The following is a 19,565-nucleotide window of genomic DNA, read 5'->3' as shown; positions in this document are numbered from 1 at the left end:
AAGGCTGGCAACACAGGCTTCAGAAAGATGTATCTCACTGGGTTGAGGACACTGTGCCACACTGCACACACAAGGGTCCATCTCCCAACTCAACCCCACGTTGGCTGCTCTGTGGAAAATACCTTTGTTAGGGTCAATGAAATGAACTCAGCAGTGACCCATTGCAGGGATACAGGTCCCACAAGCAAGGAGGGTGCAATTCTCACAGGGAAGGAGGATTGAACAGGCACCAGCCTCATTGGTGACTGTGGAGAAGGGGAGGGGAAAGAAGGGAGGGCTGTTCTGCTTCATGAGCCTGTTAGCCCAAGAGGATGGCAGAAAAGCTACTGATTGCAGAGTAATGTATTTGTCCTAGTTTACAATATCTGAATATTTTGGCTGGATTTTGCTGTAGAAGGTGCCTGTGACTCTTAAATTTGTACAACGCCTTCGGAAGATACTCTGGAAGTGAAGTCACCTGGTCTGTGCAATAACACACAGCAGCTGTGTGCAGGGAAGCATTGTACAGAGGAAGATGTAACTCCTGCCTTGAGCAACTCATGGTCCTGAGGGCAGAGAGAAGACAAAAGCTTTCCACACAGAAAACTGGATTTTCAAGCATACATCTTTGTCAAATAGCCACCCAGGACACAAATACTGTGGTGTCATCCCCAGCCAGTGCTGTTAGAAGATTCTAGGCTACGATGGGATGGTAGGACCTCAGGAGCTCATCTCATCCAATCTCCTGCCCAATACACCTTCCACAAATGATGAAGAGGCACAACAAAGGGACAGATGATATCTAGGGAAACTCTCAAGCAGCCTTAAAGACAGACAAGGTGCATGTCACATTCAGACAATTCAAGATGTGATTTCTTGCTAAGCAAGAGTGCAAACTCAAACCATCATGTGGTTCAAGAAAAACAAGGGGCACTTCCACACAAATGGCCCTGACGTGTTTAATGTCATTGACACAGGAACACGTCCTGTAATTGTTTTGGCTCTGCTCCTTTCTTGGCCTTAAGAAAGCACATTCCCATGGTAGAACTTAGCAGCTAAAGTTGCAAGCTACGTTTGGACCAGGCCCCGTTGAAGGCATCTCACTTGATTTTTGTTTTCAATGTCCTCCCCATGACCAGAGTAGTTACAAAATATTTCAGCTCTGGGTTTGTTAATGGAAAAAGCAAGTTTGGCTCACACAGCATCCCAGACTGTCTATCAGTGCTCATCAGCAGTGGTCTGAGAGGAAGATCTTTAAATATTTCACTAGGTGAATATTTTAATTCCCTGGTGTTCCTGTTGTGATTGCCATCAACTGGTTCTGTCCTACAAGCTGGGCAGCTGCCAACAACTGCACTTGTTGGAAAGGCATGAAACACAGTTTCTCTCAATGAGAAAATATATTCACAGGTTACATATAACATCAGACATTAGGAACAAGTTCTTTACTAAGAGGGTGGTGGATCACTGGAACAGGTTGCCTAGAGAGGTGGTGGAGGCCCCATCCCTGGAGACATTCAAGGTCAGGCTTGATGGGGCTCTGAGCAACCTGTTCTAGTGCGAGATGTCTCTGCTTATTGGAGGGGGATTGGACTAGATGACTTTTAGAGATCCCTTCCAACCCAAGATATTCTGTGATTCTATAACCACAGGTCTCCCCCCATACTGCTAATTTCATCCCTGTTTCCATCCTGTTCAGGGATGTTACCCACTATGAGGAACTTCCATAGTAGCTGAGGTACATTAAGCTAACGTTGCAGTGATGACACACCTGTGATGAACACCTTGTTTCCCACTTCTAAAATCTCAACCATGAACATTTCCACCCCACAAGTCCTGCAGCCAATAGCCAGGAACACAAGACTGACGTGTACTTGGAAGAAGGAGCCAAGATGACAAGCATCATTCAAAATGATTGACTCATAGATTTGGGTTGGCAGATTTCCTAAAAACAGGTTCTTTCACTTCAACACTTCTGAAATTGTCCATAAGAAGTCAAGCTAGGACCATATTCTGGGGTTGCAGCCCATCTCCTGCCAAAGCTGATGGGAAAAGGAGATGAGCTGATGGAAATTGCGTGCCATGAACAGAGAACAGAAACCCAGTGAGTTCAGTGACAGCTGATGCAAGACATTTATTGATATAAACTCAGCATCTAACAGCATATCTTGCATATGATGTTTTGATTTGGGTTTTGTGTGTATGTGTGCTATTTTTCTTTTTATATCTCAAGCAAACTGAAGTTTCCACTTTGTTTAATACCCATTTACCTGCAGGAATTTTAGTAAAACATTCTCTGTATTAAATTTTTTAATACAGCTGCATGTTTTCATCTACAAGAAATAAACCCCCACACATCTCATTAGTTACCTACATAGTTTAATCACTTACAAGCACATTTTTTAACCTCTAGGAAAATATTTTGAAAGTATATGCAATGAACTTTCCAGAAACCTTTCACTTTTTGAGCAGAGTCCTGCATAGGATTTTAAAAATTCCTTTCAATTTATTCTTTTGCTTAAATTTCAAAATAAAATGTAAACAGATGTTAATAGCTTTGGGCTAATGAGTCAAAATATAGTTATTTCTTCTATGAACATCTGAACTGCAAGCTTGCAGCTTCTTTAGAATAACCTGAGCATCAACCACAATAGAAGGAAATCTCCACATCCCTTTACACATCTTTAGTATCTTTTGGATCAATATTGTGTTTTTGAAGGCTATCATAGGGCAAATTCTTTTCTCAGCAGTATCTTTGTAAATCCAAATAAATTCCACTGTGTGGAATTATTCTAGATTGATACTGGAATAACTGAGATCTGAATCAAGCTCAATAAAAAAGAAATATTTTCAATTTCAGAAGTATTTATCTATTGCATGTCTGTTACTTTCCAATGTACAGTGTAATATATGAAAAAAAAGCACTAATAGATTTCCATCCTATTGCTTAATTATAAAACAAAGAGTACAAACCAAGGAGATGCTGTAAAAAAATGGGAGAGTAACATAAAAGAGGCTTGATTTCTTTCACCACATGTAATCACTGGAAAAGCATCTTGTATCATGAGGGCAACACATGCTATTACACCTAACAACCTGTCTGGTTATTGAAAGTCAAAGGCTGTGAAATCAATACTTTCATTTTAGTCAGCACATGATCAAGGTGCAGTCACGGAAGGAAAAAAAACCCACACAACTGTTTGCTTTTCTACAAGCACCTTTTGTGAATTCAATCCCTGTTAGCAGGAATAGTGCCTGGAGGACTCCAGAACAAGCTTCACAATTTTACCTGGCTGGGAAACACTGAGGCCACATCACACATCAACCTTTCCAGTGCTAAATCTCACTCAGTCCTCTCCCTTCATGCCATAGGTAGGAACTCAGCTGTGTCTGAGCATTCCTGGTTTCCCTGCACCATCTCCATGAAAGCATTTTCTATCACAATGGTGCTGCACAACTCAGCTGGGAAGAGGTGCTGGGACTTTCTACCCCACGTTGCTGTTGGAGAGAGAGGGACAGTGCTTGGTCCTACTGAGATCAGTGACAAATTCCAGCTGACTTCAACTGGGACCAATGTTTGGGCCTGTGAGCCCATTCTTTTCCAGGAGCACCTTGTGGAAGGTGTGTGCAACACCCATTTTTGGTGAAGCCAACAGGAATGGCCCATGCTCAGTGCATCTCAGCCTTCCCCTTAACCCTTACTCCTGCTGAGCTGCAAAGCTCCAGAGAAGCTCAGCAGGAGGCAGTACCTCTCCAAGACAACTCAATGTATGTGCTTACAGTACTATGATGCAATTGCAGCTGGCAGTGCTTCCAAGCAGCCCAGCCCATCTGGTGGAGATGTGTTTTCAACCAGGCATTTATGGTAAAGATCTATTTTCTTTATTTTGGGTTTGTTTTGTTTTTTTTAACTGCCTTTGTGCTCCTGCTACTTTGCTGTAGCTCAGTGGTGAATTCCTCTCAGCACATGTAGAAGACTTCACCCAGCAATCTGTTAACACTAATGGTTCACCACTGGCACGTACAGGAGACCAAACATTCTTCCAGCAATATTTATTGACAAAACCCACATTTGTGGTTCTTTATACACGTTAGCATTTGATTATAGATGCAGAAGTCATTTTGTGCAGCACTTCAATCTTCTGGTGCACATCAGGTAAATTATATTTTAAAAGATATAGTTTAGAAGTCCACTAGAATGCAGTATAATGAAACCTACATCTTTAGACAACTGGGCAGTGGACCTGAAAATAGCAGTAATTTTAAAAAGATGGTCTTTTTTTTACTTAAAGCAGAAGAGAACAACTAAATCCTTGCTTCCTCAAGTCAGTGGGAATTTCACCATTGACTTCAGTCAAATCAAGATTTCAACCAAAGGGTCAGAGCAGCCCTTTCCATTCTTAGCAAACATGATATTTTCTGTATGTTTCATTCTGTGGCAGAAGCTTCAAACAACGTAACCAGACTGTGCACTTTGAAAGGCTTATGAAGATGTTTGGATAGAGCTAATTGGTGTCACAAGTGTACAGCAGAGTTGAAGCCATGAGAAGCTTCATGACCCTTGGGCACACACAGTGACAGGAGATAGCTTTAGCTGGAAAGAGTCCTCCTATCCTGGGCTGCTGAGGGATACTGAAAAGCTTAGGTGCTTTTACCTTCTCCTCACACCATCATTTACAAATTGGTACTTGAAATAAAGTCTAAGTTCATGGACAAAACCACACTTACTCATCTATAGATCTGTCATAGGCAGGAGAATCAGGCTTTTCCTAAACCTACCACCACAGCTCCACTATGGAATGATATATGTTCACCTTGACCAAAGCTTTTAAAATTATAAACTGTTCTGACAGACATGTTCCCTTTAAGACTGGAAAAGCTTGACATATCACACTGAAATATATTTTCCTCAAAGGTATTCCCTCCTACATGCTACCTTGTCATCTCTGCCACCAATTTCCCTCACCTACAACATTTTTTATTAGTTTTTGTTTTGGTTTGTTGTTGTTGTTGTTTTTTTTTTCTAAAGCAGTGCTTTCTTCTGCATGGAAAATTACTGCTTGCATCTGCTCAGCTTTGGGAGAGGTCTTCTGTACTGATGTGCAGGGTAACAGGCTCGCCAACAGTCCCATAGCTGAGGGTTCTCGTGGAAACTTCAGTTTTAAAGCTTGACTGTCCATTGTCTGCTGAGAGCTGGACTTCAGTGCAGAAAGAAGGTTTCACTGTGAAGGAGGGACCAGGAGAAGCTGCTGCTGTTGCTACATGCACTCCAGGTGTCACCCTGCAGGTATCACTCACATGGAAAGTGATATTTGAGGGGCCTACAGACTGCACACCGGTTACTCTAGATGCTGACATGAACCTGCTCCCAGGAATGTGCTCCTCAAACTGGCTGAAAAATCTTTGCCTGGGCTTGGAAACCACAGGTCTCCCCAGATTCAGCAGCACTGGCTTCCCGATCACTGGATCGTTAATCTCTGTTTGCAGCACGGAGATCTCGCAGGGCTTGTCCGCCTTACGGTTCGGAGCATCACACCTGTAGGTCTCACCTTCCTCAGGAACATAATCTTCAAGATCCTCCAAAGTTAATACTTTGCCATTGTGGGTTAAGATTTTGAGGTCCCGGGTGCTAAGGTCATCTGTCTGCAGTTCCTCTGGTTCATCAACTATAACGACATTGCCCTCTTCTGGAAGGACATCTTGTATTGCTTCAGGTATCTCCTCTTCAACAGGCCAAGATACATCTAATTCATCTTCTTGCTCTGTAACCTCTGGACTCACTGGTGAGAATAGAAATTCCTGCTGGTCTGCAGCAGCTGTCTCAAAAGTGAAGATCAAAGGCTCACCCCCACAGGCAAGCAGTGGAGAAGTGACGTCTGACCCATAATGAGCACTTGTTTCACGTGGGAAGTTCTTTCCTTCCATTCCATAATCCATCAATGAATTATTTCCTAGTTGTTCAGACCCACATGGGAAGCTTCTGTCTTCGTTGATGACTTGAGATCCTTTCCACTCAGTAGTATACACCAAAGGCTGGATATCAGCTTCAGAGAGACTGTCACTAGGCAAAGGTTTTGACTGCTCCACCAATTTATTGTTGGAGTTGTTGGTGTTGGGATCATCTTCTGGAGAACGCCTAGGCCTTGGGCTGGGAAAGGTGAATGTCAGCACCCCTGAGTCTTCTTTTTCTTGTTTTGCTGGGGAAGAACCTCTTTTCCTCGCAGGTTTTGGTGTTTTTTTCACTTTGAATTCAATGATTTCTTCCACTTCGACCCACTTGGGCTTTTTCTCTTCCACTTTGGTCTCTATGACGACGTCTCTAGCTGCTGCTCCTCGCCTCTCCTCTGGTTCTGTGACGAAGAGCATGGGAACAGCAGACTTTGGTGTTGCCTCCTGCTCATGCCTGTGGACAGGTTGCCTGATCTTTGAAACATAAACTGGCTCTGCAACTGCCTCTGCCCTCGGTGAGCGGGAAGGCGAATGACCTGACGAAGAGCGGGCAGGAGAAACCCTTCCCCTTTGTCTTGGGTTCTTCACCACCGTGGTTATCGTTTCCTCTCTGATGACAGAAAGGGTTGAAATGGAGTTGGCGGGAAGACGAGGCGTTTTGGGGAGCCACACTCCATCAGCACATGCCATTGCTGGTCAGGGTGCTACAGTGGGGTTAGTTGTGCGAGCACTCCAGCTGTGGGGGAAGCGTGTCATTTTTGGAGGGGACACACACACACACACACAAGGCACACACCCAACATGCCCATCTCCACTCTCTCCTAGCTCCATGAACCTCCCTGAAAGCATGAACACACCAGGGTGTCCAGCTGAGAAATGTTCTTCTGGATGCTGCTCTCTATTTCACGTGCTTGTCTTGACCACCTGACCATGCTACTTTGGACCTATACAGCAGTTTTACCCGAAGATCTTAAACACTCAGACCTTCTCCTGAGTGTCTTGGACTCAAATCTTAGCTTTATCAAACTCAATAGCAAAATGTCCTTTTTTTTCAGCAAGATCAGCACTTTCTTCTTTTTTTAATAAATGTAACATATCTTTATTGCTTTTTGTTAAAGAGTTTTGAGACCAGACACCTGCATTTTCACACAAGGAGCAGTTATAATAAAAGGGTATTAAGCATGTGAAGACCAGGAAAAGAAAGTTAGAACATTTCCTGAAGAAGTAATCTCTGCCAAAACGTGCTTATTTTTACTGCTCAGAATATTATTGCAGACACAGTCTGATCCTACAACCACCAGTTGACACTGGAGTACCAAACAAGAGGAACTGGCCTCAAGTTGTGCCAGAGGAGGTTTAGACTGGATATTAGGAAAAATTCCTTTACTGAAAGGATTTTCAGGCCCTGGCCCAGGCTGCCCAGGGCAGGGGTGGAGTCCCCATCCCTGGAGGGATTTCCAAGCCATGTAGATGTGGTGCTGAGGGACATGGGGCAGGGGTGGCCTTAGCAAGGCTGGGTTAATGGTTGGACTGGATGATCATAAGTTCTTTTCCAATCAAAAGTATTCTAGGATTTTATGATTCTATTCTTATAATTTCTTAGCATATTTCTGCTGACTTGACCTTAGCTTTTTTGAGGTATCCAAAGCACTTGGGGCTTCTCAGCATCCCTGGATAAATACACAGCTTGTGTCAAAACAAACTTCTGCTCCCACCCTGAGACAAACTTTAAATGAGCTACAGATGAAACTAGATCAAATAGCTTTAAAAGCTGGGAACAAGAACATCTAAACACAGACTTCAGTGCTCTTAATCTGTGTGGTTAATATGGGGGTTTTCCTGCAGGTTTTTCAGAGCCATGTCTTACATGGAAAAACTGGAAGGTAAAGACAGTGTTGTCTGTGCAAGCACAAAGAAGCTGGTGCAGGCAGCTGGTCCAGTGGAGCTAACATTTCTTTCTGTGTTGGGATTCTGTCCTACCTCCAAGCAATGGGATAAAGCAGGAACTAACTGAAGGGAAAAGACAATGGCTTCAAGTGGGGAGGAAGGATTATGAATGAAGAACATAGCTTTTCATTACTCTCTTTCTCCATACCAGCTCTAACCACACAGGACTGAAAGTCACCACTTTTGCTCTCCAGCTGCCTCTGCTCTGGCTCTTCAGATACAGAGAAGGGTGGAAAGAGTCCTTGTGAAAGGAGAGCCTGTTTCTCCTCTTGCATTTGTCTAACCATTATGGAAGACTAATCCTCTTGGCTATCTCATCTATTGGTCTCATTTTTGGAGACCAGTGTTGACTTCTCCTATAGAGATGAGATTTCTTTCCACCATCAATCTCTCCCTTTAAGGATGTGGTGAAGTCCAGGACTGGATCAGCTACAGTGTGATATTTTCCAGAGCACCCTGTCTGCTACTGCTCATTTTCCACTGCTTTAGTCTTTTCCCCAGGTTTATCAGCTTGTTTCTGATCCTCCATCCCACGTTGGGCTTATCTGCTCACTGACATTGCTATAAAGCTTTGAGTTCTATGCAGAGCCTTTATGTGCCTTGGTGCCTTTCTGAATTACACAAAACTAAGTAATTTAGGGGAAAAGATGAGAATTAATCCACATGTGTTTGCACCAGACTTTGCTCTACATTGCAAGCTGAAATTCTTACATAGATTTTGCTCATTCCTGTTTCTAAATGATCTCTTACTATCTGTTATTTTCTGCTAATAGTTTCAAAGCTGCTTCTGTCCCTCAGCTCACTACACATTGGGGAGAGATGGAATGTGCCCTTGGAGAGTTGTTCCCAATCTTTACCCCACCACTATCCCACTCCCAGCTGAGGGCCACTCTAATGAGCTCATCACCCCATCCACTAGCAAAAGGAGAGGAGATCTCAGACATAAATATACCAACCTCCTTTGGGACTACAGCTCTTACTTTAGGAATCACTTCTTGAGCTGCTTATCTATGGCTTGGGGCAGAGGGGCTGGAAAAGGGCCAGTGGAGAAGGACCTTGGGGTGTTGGTCGCAGCAGCTGGAGATGAGCCAGGGTGTGCCCAGGTGGCCAAGAAGGCCACCAGCATCCTGGCTTGTGTCAGCACTGGGGTGGCCAGCAGGAGCAGGGCAGGGATCATCCCCCTGGGCTGGGCACTGGGGAGGGGGCACCTGGAATCCTGGGCTCAGGGCTGGGCCCCTCAGGACAAGAAGGACATGGAGGGGCTGGAGCGTGTCCAGGGAAGGGCAAGGGAGCTGGGGAAGGGGCTGGAGCACCAGTCTGAGCAGGAGCAGCTGAGGGAGCTGGGGGTGTCCAGCCTGGAGCCAAGGAGGTGAGGGGAGACCTGCTGGCTCTGCAGCTGCCTGAGAGGAGGTTGGAGCCAGGGGGGTCGGGCTCTGCTCCCCAGGAACAAGGGATGGGACAAGAGGAACCGGCCTCCAGTTGTGCCAGGGGAGGTTGAGGTTGGATCTGGGGAACAATTCCTTCCTGGAAAGGGTTGTCAGGGCCTGGCCCAGGCTGCCCAGGGCAGGGGGGGAGTCCCCATCCCTGGAGGGGTTTCCAAGCCCTGGAGATGGTGCTGAGGGACATGGGGCAGGGGTGGCCTTGGCAGGGCTGGGTTAAAGGTTGGATTTGATGATCTTAAAGGTCTTTTCCAATCAAAACAATTCTACAAGTCTATGAATTTATACGTCAGACATTTAGAAATCATACCATATCAACTGATGGTATTTTGCATTAGCTTAATGTTATTTAATCTATCAATAATAATGCTGCTGCCTGTGATCAGAAATCATGGAGGGAAAAGAAGAACTATTGGCTGACTGAAAAGAGGTGTAAAATAGAAGCATCTGTCCATGTGATTGACAGGCACAGAGATGTGCACAGATGAGATTGGCTAAACTCTAGTCTGGCTCTGAGTGATTCCTTCCTGCTCGTGACTTTCCTGGCATGTTTCTGAATGTGGTATCAAAAAATACTCCTCTATTTAGGTACCCCACTGGTATCTGAACCCTGGTCCTTATGATGATACAGGCAGAAACATCTTCTTTTTCTGCTCTTTACAGGGTAAAAAAAGTCCGGTGACTGGAGATATTAACTGACCTGATGTGCAAGAAAGGCAAAGGCAGATCCTCTTCCTGCCTCTCCTGTCTGCTCTTTGCCTATTCAGGGTGGAAGCTGTTAGGAGAAGGGACATGTTTCCTTAAAAGCCCTCTGGCTTCAAATGGCCTGACTGCATGGGTCATAAGAAATAGTCACCATATAAAATAATAAAAGAGATAAAAGTAAAGCAAGGCTTAATCATATTTTAGTTGTCATTTAACACATCCTCCTCACGATCTATCAGCAGTACAAGAAGTCAAGTTTAGCATCATGTCCAAGTCAAGGACTGATTGTAGCAACAGTACAAATCTTGAGGGAATGCACTGCCCTGAAATTTCCATTGTATGGTCACCTACTACTATTAGGAGATGATTTGAATAGCTTGGAGGTGCTCTGGAGACCTACCACAGAAGGACAATGTCCCCCTTCCAGCACATAAAACTATATTATGTATTTGTTTATGATACTTAGAAACAATAAGTTACAATAAGATTTTAATTGCTGATGAGCTCCTGGTCTACACACAGCTGAGAAAGTACCACTTTTTCTGCAATTAATCTTTCTATGTTATAATCACCTGTTGTAAACCAGGCTCAAAGTATCCAAAAAGACCAAGTCATTATCAGGACAAAATTTCATATTAAAAACACAGCGACAGAAGGGGATAAAAATGTGCATCTTCCTTCTGCTTCATTATAAAAGGCTTTCCTGAAGAATTTAAAGTAAAAAGCCAGAAGAAATCACTGTAAGCTCTGAAATATTGGTTACATTTGAACCCTTTTTCAACTGGTCAGTTCTCAAAGCTGGTGTCTCTTTAACATGGAGAGTCAGACTCCACCTTCTCGAACCCTTCTGCAAATCCAGCAGCATTCAGTGGAATTTTTTCATGTATAATACCATAAAAAACCTGAACCAGGCTGTTTCTAACCCCAGTGCTACTATTTTTTGAAGGGGATAGTAAGATTTTTTTTCTTTTCAGGTGGTCACTTTGCATAGCACAGAATACCATGAGAACTGGTGGGATGGGAATGAACACACTTGCATGGCCAATAAACACAAGCTTGTTATTGGATCATGCATGGGCAGCAAGGCAAAACACAAATGCTACACAAAAAAAAATCATAATCAGCACTTACATGATGATGGTTTTCTTGGGCACTTTAGTCTCTTGTTCAGTGACTACAAAGAAAACAGTATGAACAGCATGGGGTTAAAGAAAGGCAAAAAGCTGAAATGAGTAAATTAACTTTGCTCAGTTCATCAAAATAAACTGGAGTGAAAAAAAAACAACCAACTGTACCATCCCATCCATGCTTTCTGTGGTTATTTCCAGCATTATCTTTTGTGTTTCTGACCAAGAAGGAGAATTCAGAGTGCTCTCTGAACAGTGATTTAGTCTTGCAACTGAATACTTTGTGGAGAACTATCTTGCTGAATCTCTTTAATTCTACCATGAGATTCTGACATTTTTGGTTGGCAGGTCAAAGCTAGAAAACAGGGTCCTATTTTTATTTTTTTTCCTCATATAATAAAGTAGTGATGGTGTGAGAAACCTGAAAAACGCCTTGATCTGGAAAATTCTGGAGCTGAAATTCTTTAAACTGTGATTTCATTTACTAGGAAAAAAAATCTCCCCAAACACTGAACGGTTCCCAAGCTTTTGTGAACTAGATGAAAAATCCAAGCTGATAACAATGAAAACTAAAGTCATTATCATCAGTAAAGAAAATCTGCATCAAAAAATCCCCCTAGGGAACCCAGAAGAGCCCTGTAACACACCTATGCCTACTCCACCCCTTTTTTGCTCTGATTTGCAAGTTTTCCTGACCTCTGTCCCATCACAAACTAGAAGCTGTTGAGGAATATTGAGATCAAAGGAAAAGTGATGATGTAATGACTTTGCAGTTCCTTAAAATCTACCTTTTCTTTTTCTTTTCTTTTTTTTTTTTTTTTAAATAAAATAAGGAAGATACCATTAGAGAAGCTAATAGAAATTTTTGGCAGGTTCCCATCCTATCTGCTAGAAGATACTCTTTGAACCAGACTGTTTTGAACACCCTCTGAACTGCTGAACCTGTCTGAGATCTAGAAAAAGCAACAGCAAGCCCCACTTTTTATTCAATAAACTAGTAAATTGTCTAAAAAACCCCTTAATTTAATCTCAAAGTAATTTGTCCAGCATTTGGTTTGCAATCTTCCAGCCAGCCTATAATAAATAAGGTCTGCTAATTTTCAGTTGATACTTTTGGAAGTGAACTGCAACTTAAAAATATATCTGTAAAATCACACAGTTCTTGCCCAGGGAAGTTGTAATGTCTGTATTATTTGTTCAATAACTGATGATTAGTGTTGATATTTTCAATAGTGTCTCAAAACTGCACTGATTGAAAATTAAAAGCACATTTACAATATTAGATGGAACAGTTTAACCTAATTTTGTTTCCACTTCACTTCCAAGGGCTCTCTGCTGCCTCTGGGTACAAACGTTGGTGTTAATATCTGACCTAGAGCTTGATGTTGTCTTTGCAGAGCCCTGTCTCATTTGTGCATGTAAACCATCTAGAATAATTTCCAATTTAGCCAAAGGGGTTACTGCAGAATTAGGTGGGTTTAAACAAAGATCTGTTTGGAAATTAGAATTAGAACTTACTGTGTAAGATAACAGGAAAGTTCTTTTCAAATGTTTATCTCTAAACACAATGACAATAGGAATGTTTACCTACCCTTAGATAATATTTTTTAAATAATTCAAAGCCTTTTTTAAATGGTGGAGTGATAATTATACAATGATGGAAGTTGAACTGAGTGCTTGAAAAATTTACTGCACCCAGCTTAGAAATTTTTTAAACCCTTAAACAATGTTGTGCAATTTTAACATAACTTATAGAAAACCTCATCAAATACTATAATGAGATTAATCCATAAGCAGCAAGAGTATCAGTTCTGATGTAAATAGGAATTGACTCATTTGATTCTACACCTAAACATAGATGTTTTATAGAATTATTTTTAAGAGCAACTACATTTAGATGATAACTAAATATCTATGTAATGAAATCCTCAATGTCTGTAAGAAATCTTTTTAATGTTTACTATTAATGTCTGTCCTCCCAGTTGACATCAACCACAATACTTATACATGTAGCCAATGTCAAAGGGCTTCAGTATTCAAAAGTTGAGCAGGCCTGGGATGAGAAAGCTGTAAATGGCATAAAGTACATGGGTCCCGATGACTGGCAGCTTAGTGAATGACAGGTCCACTTTATATGTGCTATCCAAGGTGTGAGGGAAGATTTAAGCAATCCTAAACGAAGGATAGAACCACATGAAAGTAGGATGAGAGAATTTGGGTTTCTTTTTTCATTATTTATTTTTTTAAAAAATTTCTTTTCCCCCAGAGGAAAATATTCTGCATCCATTTTAGCACCAGATTTATCATTTCAACTTGTTCAGTAGCATTTTAGGAACACAGCTTAGCAAAGCAGGAGCCCCTGATAAGCAGGTTAAAAGCTGCAAGCGTTGGGATCAGTCAGTGCTTCTACAGGGCTAGACTCCTCTCTGGTTAATGCCTTAAATCAATGACTCATAGTTGCTCTGAATGGATGTAAAGTGGTTTATGGGCTTTACTGCAAACTTCACATCTGCTTTCTCAACTCACAGGAGCAGAAACTTATTTTTCCTGCACAGCAGCAACACTCTGCTGGGGTAAACCACAGGAGCACTGCTCTGCTTCCACCCCTCTTCTGCTACACTTCTGCAGCAGATCTGCTATCACCTACTAAAGCTGATCTTGAAATGAGCAATTCATGGACATAACTAAGCTTCCTAAATGGTGTGAACGAAATTAAAGTGGTTTGCACTCTGTCTAAATAAAAACAAGAGGCTCCACTGCTGTAGCAACTGAGATGGTTGCAAAGGCAGAGTGTGCTCTCTTGAATTAGCACTGAAAACCATGAGGCCAGCCCAAAAATGAGACTAACCAACAATGACAGCAGGATAAATATAACAAGGTAAATATCCTAACCATCACCCCAACCAGGGAATTTAATAAAGGTCAGGGGATGAACTCGTCTGCCCTACTCCTTCAGTTAAATGGTAACACTGGGAGATCTTATGCCCCTCTGTGTTTTAAAATAATTTTCAGCCTGAGAGCCTCCATTTTTAACTTTTCCCTGCAAGGTGGGTATTACCAAACAAGGCAACTAAATAACTTTTCCAAAACTCTCCATGAGCTCTAAGGCAAGTCTATGAAGAGATTCCTGTTGCTGGGCTGTAACCACCCAGGGTGTTTTTCTTTACAGTTTTGTTTGTCTTCATTTGTGTAGCTGATTCTTCACCATGAGGGTAGGAAGGCACTGGAACAGGTTGCCCAGGGAAGCTGTGGAAGCCCCTTCCCTGTTCCAGGCCAGGTTGGAGGAGGCTTGTGCAGCCTGCTCTAGTGGGAGGTGTCCCTGCTCATAGCAGGGAGGTTGGAACCTGATGATCTTTAAGGTCCCTTCCAACCTTCACCATTCTATGATTCTATGATTCTATGACTCTATGATTCTGAGATTCCTTCCCCTGCAAGCAACTACATCCTGGACCTGTCTGCCCAGGTGAGAATGCAGCATCTTTTAAAAACACTGGGCTTTGTTTTTCTTAAAAAAATGACCAAGTTAGTGAGGCTGGGATGAGTGAATTGCAATAATAACATGTTAGAAGAGATGCCAGAGCACATCAGCCCAGATCTGCCGTGTGGAGGTTAAGCAGCAAGGTTCAAAGCAAACAGTCAACTTGAAGTCAAAGAGAAAGATCTTCTTTCAGTTACACTTTTTTTTCTTTTTTTTTTTTCTTTTTTTAAGTGTCTGAAAGTCTTCCAATATCCACAGAAAAAGGATTTTAAAAGCAACTCTCCATTGACTTCAGTGCAGTGACCAGGTGTAGCTGCAGGCAGAACTCAGCGTTTCAGGCTTGCAGCCCAAGACATGAGTGCTTGCAAGGGGACCCCTTAGTCCAGTGGTTTCCAGCCTTTTTGGGTTTGGTCCTTTCAATGGATCAGCAAATTCCCATTGTGTGAGTTTAAACCTTATGAGAAGAAGTTTGGTTTTGAGCCTCATGGTGTTGGACTGCGGACTAGGTCAGGGCTCGTAAACCCCTGGACTGAGGGTGTCCCAAATTGTGACAGTAGTTTTGGTTCAGTATAATAAACAGTACAGAAAGGCAGGAGGATAAAAACTAAAATAGTTGCAACTAAAGCCCCTTGAGTGCCTCAGGAGACTCTGACAATAGTCAATCCACAGAAACAACAATAAATCAGGTAAGACTTAGGCCCACCGTGCAGGTGAGCTAGGAAACAGAGACAGTCTCTATTTTCTGTTGTATTGTACCACACAGCAGTAATGTTGTCCTCTTGGTGAAGTGACAAATAATCCCATTTTTCGCCAATAGAAAGGATTGTAAGGATGGAAAGGTAAAGCCTTCATGAGATCCATCTGTTATCCAGTTCTTTGCCAGATGAACCTGATTTTTCCATAGGTAGATCAAGGCTGGTTATTGATTCTCAAGAAAGCCACAAATTCCCTCCTCAGTCAAGTGCATTATGTCAAATGCTCAGAACAATCCTCTTGCTCCATGGATGAGCCTGCTCTTTGCTCCACTGGCCTGAAGCAGCTCTCTTTTTCTCCCTGGAGATGACTCAGGGATCTATTTTCTTCCCTAATACCAAATTCAAGCAATTGCACATCACAGCTCAAAAAACCTATTTCGTAGCATTTCTGAAGCTTCCAGGCAAACTCCAATTATAGTTCTTCAAGCAGACTCATTAATTTTGTTTACTTACAACTGCAGGATTAACAGCACATGAGAAATTTGGGGCTGAACATATACATTTGCAACTCCAAGAGCTGAACAATGCTCCTACCACGGTTTTACAGCCCTTGTTTGTTTTTATAACATCTTCTGCTTTGGTTCAAGGGAACGTCATCAAGATAGGCCACCCTAACAGTGATTTGTGTTCCTCTACATCCTGCATACAACTTACTTTTCTCTCCTTAGTGCCTGGCAAGGACAAAGCACTGAAGGTTTATTCTGCTCAAAGGATTATACTGTTGCTGCACTAACACCACCCTCCCTTGATTGCTTTTGAATTATTTGATGGGATTCTGGGAAGGGACTACCAGGAAAGCAAGCATAAAAACAAGACAAGCAAGTACAGAGATCAGGGCACTAATCTAATAGCCTGTTGTGTCTGAATCCTCTTAATGTAATAACACAACATCAGTGTCTACAAAGAACTGGCCCAGAGGTCCATCCAGACCAGGATCCTGGCTTGGGCAGGGCCAACAACAAAGGCCTATGGAAAATTATGAGAAAGATATTAGTATCATTTTCCTTGAATATATCTCTAGACTCCAGCAGCTTCTTAAGTCAGAATGCCTTTGCATTTGATGGTTCTCACTTGAATGTTGATAATAATTATCCCTTGTTAAAAGTACATTTGAACCCCTGTTACTATTACAAGACAATGTGAAAACACTGAAGGTGAGGCAAGAAGGTCCTAGAGCTGTTGGCAAACCTCTGGCTTTCTTGGCCATGTCTCTAGTAACCACATCTGGTACAGCTCTCTGACACCAAGGTTCACTGCCATGGCATGACCTATGTCTTAGTCCTCTCTCTTATCCCCCAGAAATCATCTGTTATCTATTATAAATGGTCTCTTGGCTGTATCATCTCCTGAACCCCTGCTAGGAACTGTTTGAGAGAACTGTTCTTTGAGAAGCTAACTTGACCCAATCACACCCTAAAAGTATTAAGGAGAAGACGAGGTGGTTGGATGAGTCTAAAATGAGCCCATCACACCCTAAGAAATCTGGTAAAACAAGCAAAAAATAATAATAATAAAAGGAATAGCCTCCATGACTTTGTGGTGTGGAATACCTGAACAGTCCTAGACAATGGATGAACTAATATTGCTCAGGAAAAACTGCTGTCAGTTCTGCTTTCTCAGTCATTCCAGATGGTCTTCAGTGGTATTTCAGATATGACCACAAGATGCCTGCAGCTTTAGTTGGTGGCCCTGGGTTTTCTCAGCACTACATAACTCATGTTCTGCCAGCCTGACACCTGTTTTCAAGTATTCCAACAGGAACAGAAACACTTTTTTTTTTTTTGCACTAGTGGTGTGACATACCCTTCGTTTGCTCATCCTTTTCCATATAATGCATTTATGAGCATTATATGATGCAGCTGATTTGCCAGGTTTGGAAAGCAGCAGATGGTGATGGGTATAGAGCTGAGCTGCAGTATACCCATGCACATCTCATAGACATACAGAGAGGTGGACACCAACAATCAACATGGATAAGATGGCAAATATATTCGACCCTCAGTGAGGTGGTTTTAGAGTGATTCACTGACATACTTACAGAGCGGGTCAAGGATCATACCTTCTATGGTAATGGCTTGGTCTCCTCTCCTGTCCTGGGTCAGGGCTGCAGCACTGTGGTGGTAAAGTTCTGCTCCGCTTTTTGCAGACCCTAATCTGTTCACCAGCTGAAGAGAATCATGCAGCACCAAATGAAATGGGGGGTTGTTTTGGCATAACAAAACCTTCCTCTACTGCATTCCAAATGGATGGCCATTACTCGGCAACAGAAATGGGGGGAGATGTGACCCCAAAGCAAGGACTGACTTGGAATGAACACATCACTGCTCAGTGGAGCTCCTGGTGATGCTTCACCACAAAGACAAGTTCTGGCACAACAGATAACTGAGTTCTTTGCAGTTTGCTCTGTGGCTTGGTCCTGAGGCAGCTCTGTCTCTGCCAGATTCCTGCCATGTGGCATTCAAGTGGTAGTTAAAGAGGTTGTTTTGTTTAGCATCCATTAATCAACTGAGTCTTACACAGCCAAGGGAATCCTGGACCTTGGGATCTCAGCTAATGACAACTGCAAGGTAATATGATTTTGCTAAAATTCTAGTAGAAGTCTTTAAATTATATCAAACTTCCTAAAAATTTATGTGAATTAGCTATGAAGTTGCTGGGATCCATGCTCATTTCCTAAACTGAGGTTAACTGGTTTTATTGCTGAGCCTTGAGAAGTTCTTACTGCTTTATTACTATGAATACATGGACTGATTATATTCTAGAAAATATTTTACGCAGCACATTAATTTTATTTTTTAGATACTTCCATACATGCTTGCCAAATAAAGAGGAATTTCAGTGTTTTACCCTTCGACTTAGATTTAATTTCCTTATTTTGGCTTTGGATGGTTTCCTTGGAGTGGCATGAATCTGTTCTAATTTTAAAAAACCCACCACATCCGAATGGTCCTAAACTTTGTAAAAGGTACTGACAGAGATCTGGATCTGAATTTAAGCTACAGAACAAGCTCACTCTGTTAGTATTTGAACCACCAAGCTCTCAGATTGGAATATTCTGATGCTTTCAGATGTTCACAATCCAGATCTAGTTAGGAGAACCTGACTTGTATAAACTGTCTTGCTATGGCAGATGGCAGCAATTACTCAGCCATTGCTCTCTTGCAGTGGATCCCTCCCAGTAAAATGGATTATTTTGTTTATGTCATGTCAGACAGCAAATCTATAAATCTGTCTGAACTTACCTCACATTCATAGTGTCCCATATCTTCGTCGGAAGGGTTCTTGACCACCAGGACTATTATACCACTCCTTGGTTCACTGAAAGTCTGGTATTTATTTGTGTCCTTCAACAATACACCATCTTTGTACCACCTGCATGTGTAAAACAGTGAGTATAAGCCAGGAAAAATGTGCAGTGTCAAGAAGTCCCCAGCTCACCAATCCATCTATCAGAGGAGTGGGGGAACAACTCTAGAGTTAACCATTAGACAGAACTTTGGATCCTGGAAGACAGGTCTGCAGGTGGGTAGACTATGTGGATACTAAACTGCACAAGTTTATGAGATGCTTTTCAAGAACTGACATCAGCCAATGCAGGGAAAAGGGCTTCTGATCATGTAAAGATATGCTGAGCTTTTTGTCTGAATACCCCAGACCGGTTAAATTCAAGTGTGAGGAAGGGAGGACAAAGAAATGATGAAATATTTTCAGGCCATTAGATCTGCTAAGTTCTATGGCAGGTATTATCTGTAGACATTTGTTTTCAGGTGCCAGCCAGAATAAATTGCTGAGAATCTCAGGAATGTTGGGATTGGAAAGATCCAACACTGGGATGGGATTAAGGTGGAAGACACAGAGAAGAAAGGATCATAACCTTGAAAGAAAGAGTGGGAGACTTTTTTGACCATGCAAAATGGGAAGACAGGATTTGTTCCAGTGTGACTTGAACTGACCTGATCTGAGGCCTTGGTGCTCCTTCAATTGTACAGGTGAACTGAGCATCTTCACCCTCCACAAGATAAGCATTTCTAACCTTGTTCACAAACCGTGGTGGCACTGCAAAGCAAAGATAAATGTAGCTAGGAGCTGGAAATATGACCAGATACCCAGGATGTGTCTCTGACCAGCAAGTTCTTACGATGTCTACAAACAAGACTCTAAAGACCAAGTTTTTTTACCTAAGAAC

General features: G+C 42.3%; 1 protein-coding gene across 48 annotated transcripts in view; it reads right to left on the bottom strand.

Moving 5' to 3' along the window:
• The window catches only part of OBSCN (obscurin, cytoskeletal calmodulin and titin-interacting RhoGEF), a 195,608-nt gene that overhangs the window by 28,089 nt on the left and 147,954 nt on the right, over positions 1-19,565 (bottom strand). For 47 of the 48 annotated variants that reach the window (XM_051612294.1, XM_051612296.1, XM_051612305.1 and 44 more), the window contains 3 exons: positions 19,333-19,435; positions 18,622-18,751; positions 17,439-17,544 (listed from right to left, as the gene is read on the bottom strand). In XM_051612294.1, the coding sequence (XP_051468254.1) occupies positions 17,439-17,544; positions 18,622-18,751; positions 19,333-19,435 (339 nt within the window). Of the gene's footprint in view, positions 1-2,088; positions 6,539-11,150; positions 11,194-17,438; positions 17,545-18,621; positions 18,752-19,332; positions 19,436-19,565 lie in introns of those variants that run through there. The other variant, XM_051612321.1, reaches the window with a different exon arrangement.

The sequence above is a fragment of the Apus apus genome, chromosome 2 (assembly GCF_020740795.1).
Source record: "Apus apus isolate bApuApu2 chromosome 2, bApuApu2.pri.cur, whole genome shotgun sequence".
Classification (NCBI taxonomy): Eukaryota; Metazoa; Chordata; class Aves; order Apodiformes; family Apodidae; genus Apus; species Apus apus.
Note: the sequence above shows the minus strand (reverse complement) of the source record. Positions and strands in the feature narration are given on the sequence as shown.